This window comes from Anomalospiza imberbis, chromosome 6, assembly GCF_031753505.1.
Source record: "Anomalospiza imberbis isolate Cuckoo-Finch-1a 21T00152 chromosome 6, ASM3175350v1, whole genome shotgun sequence".
Lineage (NCBI taxonomy): Eukaryota > Metazoa > Chordata > Aves > Passeriformes > Viduidae > Anomalospiza > Anomalospiza imberbis.
This window is the reverse complement of record NC_089686.1, coordinates 60,583,816-60,595,411: the sequence shown is the minus strand read 5'-3', so window position 1 is coordinate 60,595,411 and position 11,596 is coordinate 60,583,816. Positions and strand designations below refer to the sequence as shown.

Genomic DNA, 11,596 nt, shown 5'->3' with positions numbered 1-11,596 from the left:
AGCCAGCTTCATAGATATGGGAATGTTTAGATTTCCCTGCCAGTGACTAAAGGCCTTTAGCTTTCACTAGCCAGTCCCAGCTCGCATTGTTGTTGCCTGTTGATTTGTCTTCTCTCATTATTCCTTGACATGCAGCTCTCCACCCACGCCCACACTAACAACCCTCACACAAAGCGCATTGAGGTATTAACCAGGTTACAAGTTCAATGGAAAATTACACTAAGATTGTGCTGTGTGGCAATATAAAGGGATGGCATTCACTCTCCCAAAGAGCCTGTTAAAAACACAGCTGGGTTGTTTTTTTCCCCTTTTAAGCATCCTAACAAAAACAATTTTTAGAAGTGGGGGGTGTATATCTGGGTGTACGTGTGTCCATACGTCCTTTAGGTACAATGGGGACAGACAGACACAGGCCTGGCACGGTGCAAATCCCCTCTGGAAATTCTGCTGGATTCTGGAGTTCGTTTAGAGCATCCCCAGAAACCCCAGCTAAATAAACAACCTCCTCCTGCTCTCAGTTAGATACGTGAACCTATCTTCTTTTTGTTAGCCCAAATTACAGGCTGGTGGAAGGGCTGAAAGTCTGTAAAAGTGCTCCTTAAGAACCCCTCCTTACTGAAAACTGAAAATGAAATCAAAATTAAACTTAATGTTATCTTCTTTTGGTCAGCCCAAATTACAGGCTGGTGGAAGGGCTAAAAGTCTATCAAAGTGCTCCTTAAAAACCCCTCCTTACTGAAAACTGAAAATAAAATAAAAATAAAACTTAACGAGGTTAACCTAGCACAGTAACAAAATTTGCAACACCACACTATAAGGTTAAAAAGAAAATAGTATAATAAAGGAAATACAAAGGCTTTGGCATGGTTTTTACAATCAACAATGGTTAATCTTGATATGTAGTTGTGAACAACTTCAAAACACTTAAGTTTAAAACTCTTGCAAGCACTTTTAATTGATTAGGAATGAATTCTAGATGCACAAAGATGATTGGACTGTGAACAGTAGTACAACTATATCTAAGAACAATTAACTCTTGCCGACCAAAAAAGAAACGTATGATGCATGAAAATGTGTATAAAACATCTATAGAATATTCTTGTCAAATATAAATGAAATTAACTTTATTATAGAAATCATTCTGGGAGATTTCTAGGGAAGACAAATACTTACATTTCGACATAAAACAAATCGGATTATATCGAAGACACAATCTACCTTTTATCTATCAAACTCTTTTCTTCATCGAAGCTCTCTCTTAACCCCTGTTTGCACATAGCTTCAGCCGTTAACAACCTTTGGAAATACCAACAGATATTTTTCTTACATAAATCTAGTGCGTATTGTTCCAGGTTTAATTATATGCAATGGAATGATACAAACTTGGAACATCAATCCATATTCTATGAACAGATTGGTAGAAGTATTCGATATATCTTGATAAAACTCTTAAATTCGTTAAATTCGTGGCAGAGCTTGTTGATCATGGCTTCTTTTTTTTTTTTTTTCTTTTCTTTTTTTTTTTTTTAAACAACTTCATGACCAACACAGATCAAACATCCATCCAGTCTACATTGTTCTTTTTTTTTTTTTCATTATAACATACAAATGCCCATTTACAAATAATACACCAAAATGAATAAAAGTTTGGATACCAAAATGAAGATTTGTTCCAACTGATATAATGCCTTCAGTGTACAAAGGTCCATGTGAAAGTCTTTTCCATGTGTTACAGCATAGGGCACAGTTGCAGTACAGAAGTACTCTGAGAGCCATTCTTCCTTTATAAAATACTGCTGAACATCCAACTGTTGTCCATATAGTCATTTACGGAATTAACACATGTTTTACTGTAATCTTGGCCAGTATTGAGACATATCAGGTTCACTGCCAGGAACTTGAACGGGGACTGACACTCCAGGGGAAATGAGACCTGAAAATTGAGAGGGGAAAATGGATATTTTAGTTTTTCTATACATGGCACAATTTTTACTTTATGGTTTCACAGATTTGAGCTTGTATTCTAGTAAACATCAAATCTCACCATCTACCAGCCTGTGGAACCAGGGGCTGGGGGGGTGTATATATTTTTAAAATTATGCACATCTCACTGATTATAAGTTAATAAATAAACTTTCATGCTTTGGCATAAATGCAAGAGCCTGGGCTCATTTGTATCAGCTGGGAATTCAGCTCAAAATACACTGAACAGTTCTGTCCTATTCTTTTGAAAAGTGCCTGTATTGCTCCTGTTTCTGCTGACACTTGCCCTTTTTTGCCCCGATTTGCCTTTTTTATGCATGGGCTAATATTTCTACAGGTTCCCTGCCTCTTTGATAACTTCAAACCTTTAGCAATAAATAACGTCTGACACAGACACGGTAAAAATGTGCCCAGTACTGCAAACAGTTTCACATACACTTAACCTCACCACTGTGGGTATCTCTGCTGAAACTTAATGCTGAAATAAATGCTAATTTAGAATTTAATTATACAGGGAAGATTTTGGGGGATGGGGGCCTCACTAAAGAGCTTGCCTCTGTCCTGCTATTTCCACACCACCTTTGTTAATCAGCTTTCTTTCCATCTAGTGCTGCAAGAAGCAGCTTAAAAATCAAAAATTTTTGCTCTAGCTTGCAAGGTTATACATTTTCATCTTCTGCCTGGTATGGCAGCAACTTATCCCAACAGAGAGACCTCCCCCAGTGATGGGGAGAGACTTCTCACAGGGAATGCAGGTGAAAAGCCTGATGGCTGGAGCAGGGAAGGCAGGCTGGCAGGAAGGCTGGGGGAGCAGGGGGTCACTCACCTGTGGAAGTGGTGCCAGAGGTGCCCATGGGCTGGCTGTTCATGTGTGTCTGCATGTGAGGAGGGGTGTATGTATCATAGCTCCGTCCATTCACCGATGGACTGGTGGGCAGCATGCAAGAGTAGGAGGAGGTCTGGCTGGGTACCGGGGGCTGTGGGGGCAAAGCACAAAGTGGTAAGTGGCCCTGCAGGTAAAGACAGCATCACACTCTTGGGCACGGACGTGCCAGCCCTCAGACAGCAAAAAATGAGCTTCAAGTTTCAGATTCAGGCACCCCGGTGTAAAGACCTATTTAGGAGCCCAACCAAGCAGTCCCTTCATGGAGGCTTTTGGGCTAAAAACCAATGTGGACGGTGACTGGCGCTTTTTCAGACGTGCTTGGTGAGCAGATCCCTACATCCAGATGCTGATGGAGGTGTTACATCCCTAAGCCTGAGTGCTGCCCTTGTTTATATCCATGTAAAATGAAGATGTCTCCTACCATTTGCAGCCGGAGACAGGGCCAGCATCTTACCTCGCACTTAGCACTGTAACTACAATGAAATTAACATTTTAGTTGTAGTTGTAACTACGATGTAATTAACATTTTGCTTGTAGTTGTAACTACGATGCAACTAACATTTTAGTTACCTCCCACTTGGTGCTGTAACTAAAATCACTCCTCTGAGGCACAGGGGCTGGTCCCGTGTCTGCCAGCGTGGGGCACATACACACAGACCACCTGCAGGGTTGGGGGGACCGAGGCTTTGAAGGGGACCCCCCCAAACCCCATACACACATGTGCCCTGATCCCCATCAGAGCCGCAGCCACCCCAAATCTGTGCCAGCAACATCCCAGAACAGACGTCTCCATTTACCTCAACCCCAACCCCTAAAGCCCAATTTGCCAGGGGCAGCAGCAGCTGGGGGCAGGGGCAGAGGGATGGCACAGTGCCGGGCAGGGACCAAGCAGGGGCTTCTCCTGCTGCGGGCTGCTGGGTGGGTGGGGACCAGCGCAGCCTTGACCCGCGGAGGCTCCAGCGGGAAGCGGGATGAGGAATTCCCACCCCGAGCTCACGACACCCGACACGCCTGCACGTAGTTCCTGCCTGCACATCCCTGCCACACACCTTCTCCAGCTGCACTGGCAGCCCCGCTTGCTTTGGGAGAGCACTCAACGCCCCGTGCACCCGCACAGAGATGCCAGCGGCTCCCCCTCCGAGCCCGCGCGGCTGCCCTGCCACAGTGACCACGAAGGCAGCGTTTTCCAGTGAGGCTGCGTGCCTGCCCAGGTGCCCAGTGGTGAACCAGGGGCCTCCTGCTTTCCCAAGGGTCCCCTCCTCTATCAGCCTTTTGATCTTTTGTCATCCGCTCCCAGCCCGCTGCCGGGGACGGCGCCGCCGGCCCCCAGCGTCACGAAGCAGCGACCTAGCCAACACCGGTCCTTTCCACAGACTTGCAAGACTCTAACTTTATTTGGTTAATTTTGGTTCAGCAATTAGTAACATCGTAATTGCCGCAGCGAAGGAGTCAGGCTGTCTAATCTGCTCGCCTGTCTCTAGCAGTGGTCAATGCTGTGTGCCTCAGACAAAGCTGTAAAACTCCCGTAATTGGCCAGCACCTTCCTAGGCCAGCCCCACCATTAAAAAAGGAGGAATTTTGCATCTGAAAGGTCTATAGAAACAGACCCCAAAGGAATAGATTTCTTCCTAACCCAGCTGGTGATCAGCTAATGCTTTCAGGCATGAGGATTGACAGCTCTTGCAATTCTGGCTTAGCTGGCATAACCACTGATGCTAATCACATCCTTCCCTCTCTCAGGTGTTCCTAATGTGCCGCTGCCACGTTACCTACATCCAGAAGGTCGGATCCCTCCAGCAGCTTATTCAGGCAGCAATTTCCACAATATGGCATCAGCAAGTTCCAGAGGTTAACCACTTTTTTTTTTTCCCCCAAACAGCATTTTTTTATCCCAGATTTGTTGCCTTGCAAATCTGAGGACTTTTCTCTTTAAAAACCTGAGAAAAGTGCTTGTTGAGCAGCACATCTTTCAGTGCCCATTCCCTTCTAATTCCCCCAAACAGAGCATCGTTTCAGATGCCGAGGAACCCTTTGGGTGCCGGTTTCCCTGCAGCGCAGTTTGGGTCTGTAATCCTTCATCGTGAAGAGGAAGGGTCCCCACCCACACTCCCACACGCGGCCCAGGGGCTACCAAGTCCCCAGGGAATGTCGTGCCCTGGCGTGGCACTGGACTTACTTGCATAGGCAGGTTGTTGGCCATGGTGAAGCTGGGCATGGGCGGCAGCGCGCTGTACGTGTTCGTGAGCGCCGTGTCCGTCCTGCCCAACATGGAACCTGATGTGAAAGAGGAAACTATAATAGAATAGACAGATAGATGAACACATTAGTTTAACCACAATTACAACTGGCAGCACAGCCTCAGAGACTCATTTGGCCCGGAGGATGGATGGACGTGAGCGGGTCGGCGGCATTACCGGGGGTGGTTGGTTGTGGGATCGGCTGGTAAACGCTTGTGCTGAAACTACTACTGATGGGAATGTGGCTGGGAGTGTTGCTGGCTTGTCTTCGCTGGTTCCTCAGCTTCTCTTCCCTTCTCCATTTGGCCCTTCTGTTGGAAAACCACACCTGGAAATACAGCATTTGAGAGATGTGAGTGACCTTACAAGGGCTAGAGGCACAGGGCCTCCTCCACGTAGCTCGAGAGCAAAGCAGCTGGTGAAAGCAAAGCCAGCTGCTGCTATTTTCCTAAAAGAGGGACATGGGCAAATACCTGATCATAAATATGGGTTGCCCCATGCATTGAGAAGTCAGAAGTAACAAAATCAGAGTAGTAATAGTAAAAATTGTTATAATTGCAGGGCAAATCAGTACCTGTATCCTTGCTTCAGGCAGGTCTATTTTAGCAGCTAGTCTCTCTCTTGCAAACACATCAGGATAGTGGGTCCTCTCAAATTCTGCAGAAGGAAATATTCTTGCATTAGCTGCAGAGTTGATGTGGCTGACTGCAGAACCAGAGCTGCTCCTTTGCTGCCTGTGCTCTAAATACTCCTAAGAAGCTTCACTGTAAGGGCAAAGCTGAGCTTTCTGCCTGTGCGCTAGCAAGGAGGACGCCTTGCCTGCTGGGGAGCATTGCCACGGGGATGGGCAGGCTTGGGTGCAATGCTGCATCTCTCAAGAAGCAGCAAGGGCTTCTGCCTCCACTGAGGGTGTCCCCAAGGCAGCTCTGACCCTGTCACCAAGAAGTGAAATGGCACGTTGCTAAATAACAGCGCAAATGGAGGACAAAGCTCCGCGGCGGGTCGGAGGCGAGGTGCGCCCAGGCTGGCCAGGGAAAAGGGCACCTGCTCCCAGCCCCGGGCACTGGGGATGGGGAGTGAGCGTGGGGGCAGGCATGGAGGACTCTGCCAGCCCCCTGCCTGCCCTCACCTCCCCAGCAATGCAGCACAGCAGACGGGAGGAGAGTTATCCCCCCAAGAGAAGCCCGGGGTGCAGCATTGGTGTCATCTGTGCCCTGAACACTTCGCCTTTGGAAACCATTTTAACAGCTTTTCAGGGCACACCACGGCCACCAATGAATGTTTGGAGCTCTGTGAATAAAAGAGCACGGACGGAGCCACAGAGTTTAAATATATACATATATATATATAAGGCACAGGAATGCCGTGCTTACATTCAGCTGGTAATGTAGTCAGGGCACATTTTGTTTTCTCTCCTGCTTCAGCCGTAGGAAAATGTCACTCACCTTTCTCAAGGGCTTCGATTTGCTCTTGGGTAAAGGATGTCCTATTTCTCTGCAGCTTCCTTTTCAGCTGGAGTCTCATTTGGGCCTCGTCTGAGTCCTCTCCATTAGAGCTGATGGAGTTAGTGTTTTCCCCTCCTCCCTCCTGTTGCGGACAGCCATCTGTGGAACCGAGAGAGTCAGAAAGTGAAATGCAGGTACCCTTGTTTGAAGATCCCTATCAGAGAAATAATGCAACTGGAAACGAGTTCAGCCATGTTTGCTGACACGCTCCCTTAAAAATGTCTCGGGTATCAAAGCAGCACGGCGCTAATGGCACAGGTAACACGGAAACATTTCGGTTTCCAGCCTTATGTAAACATCGGAGATGAGGAATTATGATCACCCGGTCTTAATTTCATTTTGTTTTCCCTCTGGAATAAAACCTGCATAAAAATACTTTCCCCTGAAACTGATTCTTTCCATGAATCCCTGCTGGAGTGCCATGGCAGTCTCCTCCGTCTGCTGCATTTATTTACCTATTGCTATATTTAAAATAGTGATGTTCAGTATTTCAGATTATCTATAATCAGTAATTCCTATCTAATCAATTAGATGTTGATAGGTTTGCAGAAAATGCTATTAAGAAACCAAACCAAGCTTGTAATCTTTTTAAAAAAATATTTATCCAGTTTTTATTTGAATTCTGCACAGTCAATTTCATTTTAAAGGTTGTGAATTTAGAAGTGCCTGCATTGTTCTGCAGTTTTATTCAACTATTGTATGAGTGTGCATTGCCTTGACACCTATTACTGAGCACAGCTGTAATTATATCATCACCAAGAACAGGCTATAATTGCTGAAAATGGAATTTTATATTTAGATAAAAGGACTGTCCATTCTTTGTAATGTGTTGCACCAGAGAAAAGTAAGATTTCTTTTAAAATTTTAACATGTAATTTTAAAAGAAATAGTAGCGAGTTCACTAACTAGCTAAATACGCTGTTCTGCAGCTGAACGTTTGGCATATCATTTAAGTGGTACATTTTTAATTAGGGCATTTCCACCACTTTTAATGTAATTTCTGTCATTAAACAGGGGAAAGTTTCATTGTGCTCGGCGCCCGGGAGGAGGCGGCTGCGGCCCGGGGCCGGCTGCTCTTGGGGGGCTCCGCGGGCACCCCCGGCCGCCGGGGCCGGAGGGACGGAGGCTGCCGGCGAGGCAGAGAAGTCGTTGTCCTAAATGAGCTCTCCCTCTCCTTTCAAAGCATATTTTTCGAAGCGTTTTGATGTCGCATAAAGAGGGAGCCGGGGTGAGGGACGCATGGGCTACTTATGCTAATTCCCTTGAAAAGTTACGCCAAAAATAAATAGCGACACTCCCGCGACATCCTTTAAATATTGTGGGAAATCAACTTTAAAGTAATATCATTTATAATCGGCGAACAATGGCCCCGGCCTTCAAAGCTCGGGGGGAATTGTGACAGGATCTGGTGGGACCCTTTCAACCACTTTGAAATGTTTTAAAACCCGAACTTTCTCCTCCATTTAAACACAGGGATTCAGCGGCCGTGGTCACCATATGGGCGGCCGCAGCCCCATTGAGGCGGCCGGCGGCGGGTGAATAGCGGGGGGGCGGGGGGAGCCGCCTTTCAGGGCACACAAAGCCCCGGGCCCGGGGACGGCCGCCGCGGCGGGGCAGCGCCCTGCCAAGCGCGGGTGGCAGCGCCGGGGGCCGCGCCCGCCCGCGGAGGGGCCGCGCTCACCTCCGCCACCGCCCTCATCCATCACTGTCCGCTCGGGCCGCGCCCGCAGCGCCCGGGGGCCGGGGGGGCGCCCGGGGGGATGGCCGCGGCCCCCCGAGCGGGGAGCGCTCCGCAGAGCGCCCCGGACCCGCCGGGGAGCGGAGGGAGCCCACCGGGCCGCTCCCGAACCGGGCGCGCCCGCTCCAAACTTTTGAGGCCGTACTTTTTTGCCACCCCGTCTCGGTGCGCTCGCCGTCTCCCCAAAAATCTCTCAGCCAACTTAAAGTTTCACCTAAACTCGCTTATGGTCATTTCCAACCCTGTCCCGGACAATTAAGATATCTTCTTTTTAGACACACACCCCTTTTTTTCCTTTTTCTTTTTTTTTTTTTTTTTTTTTTTTTTTTCTTTGGGTTTTGGTTGTTTGGTTTTTTTTAAAAGCCCCTAAAAGAAGCGATCTCAATAGGGCTGTTCCACCTTCCAGACCTAATCCGTAAGAAAGCAAGTGAATGTCCGTCCCTATTATCCTATAGCCAGACCATCTGACGCTGGGTATAGGATTTGTTTCCTGGAAAAAAAAAAAAAAAAAAAAAAAAAAAAAGACGCTGGGAAATAAAATCATTCCTTAGTTTCTTAGTGTCTTAATCAGTGAGGCGGAAAACAAGCAAAAAAAGATAGCAAACCAATTGCAGCACCTCTCAGCTATAGAGCCGGGATCAAAACATTGTAGCATCTGTTGAAAGAGAAAGTGTCTAAATCCTATAGAAGGCTTTAGTCTTATAAGAGAGGGAGGGGAGAAAAAAAGATAAGAAACAGTGTCTCGGTGATCCCTAAAACCACTAAATCACTGGAGAATTTCTCCCGGATAGAGATGTCTCTTTTTGTTCTGTCAGCCCTCATGTATCCATTATTTTATTCACTGCTGCATGGCGTTTATCAGATTGAGACCATATTTGTACCCCTCTGAGACCTAACCTCGCCTTATGCTTTTTGAGTAATGGACTCTTAAAATCCAGTAACATACCCCTGCAAGGGAAAAACATTAGAGGGAGCATGAATATTCCAGAGGAAATCCATTTTATTAATTTTAATTTTGCCAGGCGGATGTTCTAAGTGCCTGCCTGCCTCCCCCTCGCCTCTGCTGCCCACGCACACCCGCGCCCGCGGCCCGAGCCAGCCCTGCCCGCTCCGCACCGCTTCATTTTGGGATTTCGGACAGGGCTCCCGAGGTCCTCCGGCCGCGCACGCCCCTGCCCGGGGCCCGCGTTCCCCTGCGGAAACTGCGCTCGTCCCCGCGCCACGGGAAGGGGCCACCACTGGCCCCCAAAGAGCCGCCGGCCCCCCCAGGCCCCGCCTCGGGCACAGGATGCTCCGCCGCAGCGCGGCCCAGGTGCGCCCGCACCGCACCCGCGCAAGGGCTGGGCTTCCGAGCACCGCTCTGCGGCAGGGGAGCCCGAAAATTCCCCATTTAGCGCCTTTCCTAAGACAAAAAATAAATAAATCCCCAAAAGCGCTCCTCGGCGGGAGCGGAGGGCGCCCGGCCGCCGGGAGCCGCAGGGGCGGAGGGTGCGCTGCCCTGCGCGGCAGCGCTCCGCGCTTCGCCTCTCGGTGCGGGCAGCGAGCGAAGGGCGCCGGGGCCGCCGAGAGAGCGCGGCCGGGCCCGGGCGCCGCAGGTAAGGGCGAGGAGAGGGCGGCTGGAGGCAGGAGCCGCCCCGGCTGCTGGGGTGGACATCGGGCAAAACAAAACGCCAGAGGAAAAGCCCGCAACCGGACAACAAAACAACACCCAAGTGGGGGTGGGGGGAAGCGAGGGCTCCGCTCTATCTTTCTAGTGTCCTTCATAGACTGTTTTCTTCTCTTAAAACTGACATGTCTAATTGGCAAGCGGTGCCATATCGTGTCCAGAGGTCTCCTGTGGAACATTTCTACAGCTGTCTCCTTCAACTAGACGCTTATTCATGTCGCCTTAATGAGAAACAAAACGATCTCTAATGAGCAATTACATAGCGACAGAATTGTTCCCATAACAAATTCTTGCGTGTGACAGAAACATCCTTTGTACCAGATATTCCGCACACTGTTACCGATTTTTTTTCCTTGCGGGGTGAAAACAAAAAGCAGGTTGTTGTATATAGACACCTCTTCTAAAGGAATGACCAGAGCCAGGGAGAGCCGAGCCTCAACAGAGCCCGCATTCAAAAAGAAGCCATTAACCATCTTAAGTATGTAACGTAACATCCCATTATCCTTCATATTATCCCCTTGTCATTCCTACAACAAATACCTATTAATCTTCAGGATAAACAGTTTCCTATATTTACAAAGTTGTTTCGGGTCCATTGAGGAGGAATTATAATCAGCCCTACGGAGATAGTTACCGATCGCCCCGGCTTTGGGGAGAGACCCCGGCGCGGGAAGGCGGCCCGGGCAGGGAGCGGGAGCCCTAATTACCGGGGCGATGGGCGAGCTTAAGGCTCAGCCCCGGATCCCGCCCGGCCGCCGGCACCGCAGCTCGGCGGAGACGCGGCTTTGGCAGCGGATGCTGCCGGGCTCCCCTGCCCACCACCGGGCCGGGGCCGGACACCCACACCTGCCCGCAGCCGCCCAGGGAGGCGGCGGCACGAACGCCCGCCACCCTGCGCCCGGCGAAGGGGCAAGGAGGACCCGCGTCGGGGCCACCTCCACCGGACGAGGCCGAACCGAGCCGATCCGGGCCACCCCGGGCTGGGGAGCGGCGACCGCGTTGTCCCTTACCTTGTGTGGGCTGCCCGGGTACCGAGGTGCCGGGATACCAGCCGGGTCGGGTGCCCCAGGTCCCCGTCTGCCCGTTCAGCATCCTTAGCTTGTCGTACATCCCGTCGGCACCCATCTGTTGCTTTTCGCTAGCCAGGTTGCGTAGGACTCTGTTTATCGACGACACCTGGAAGGCAAAGGACAGGAAAGGCAATGGTAGTGCGGTAGCGCGCTCCCCGCCAGGCACCCGCGCAACCCCCGCGTCCCCCTGCGCAGCGGGCGGCTCGACCTGGGCGCAAGTCAAGGCTTCCCTGAGCGCGGGCTGCGCGCTGCGGCCGCCCCGCACCGCCGAGTCCCAGCCGCCCCGACTCGCTCACTGCTGGTGGTGGTGGTGGTGCAAACAAACAAACAAACCACGGGGGAGGGGGGAAGAAAAAAAAAAAAAAAAAGCAAAGGGAAAAAAAAAAAGCCCCAAACCCAACCCTGCAAAACCAGAGTGATGGCTCCCACTGATGCTTGCAGTCCTGAGGCGCCAGGCGCAGGGGTGACCCGCATATTGTTTTTTTATTTTTTTTTTCCCCTCCTTAAAGGC

The 11,596-nt window shown here is 49.8% G+C and overlaps 1 protein-coding gene across 27 annotated transcripts in view; it reads right to left on the bottom strand.

Annotated features, from left to right (window-relative positions):
* Positions 1-814: 814 nt before the first annotated feature.
* PAX6 (paired box 6) overlaps positions 815-11,596 on the bottom strand; it is a 19,486-nt gene continuing 8,704 nt past the window's right edge. For 13 of the 27 annotated variants that reach the window (XM_068194766.1, XM_068194767.1, XM_068194775.1 and 10 more), the window contains 7 exons: positions 11,026-11,191; positions 6,552-6,710; positions 5,681-5,763; positions 5,284-5,434; positions 5,046-5,161; positions 2,810-2,960; positions 815-1,933 (listed from right to left, as the gene is read on the bottom strand). In XM_068194766.1, coding sequence (XP_068050867.1) covers positions 1,848-1,933; positions 2,810-2,960; positions 5,046-5,161; positions 5,284-5,434; positions 5,681-5,763; positions 6,552-6,710; positions 11,026-11,191 — 912 coding nt within the window. In that variant the 3' untranslated portion in view covers positions 815-1,847. Of the gene's footprint in view, positions 1,934-2,809; positions 2,961-5,045; positions 5,162-5,283; positions 5,435-5,680; positions 5,764-6,551; positions 6,711-11,025; positions 11,192-11,293; positions 11,384-11,596 lie in introns of those variants that run through there. The other 14 variants (XM_068194769.1, XM_068194777.1, XM_068194781.1 and 11 more) reach the window with 3 other exon arrangements.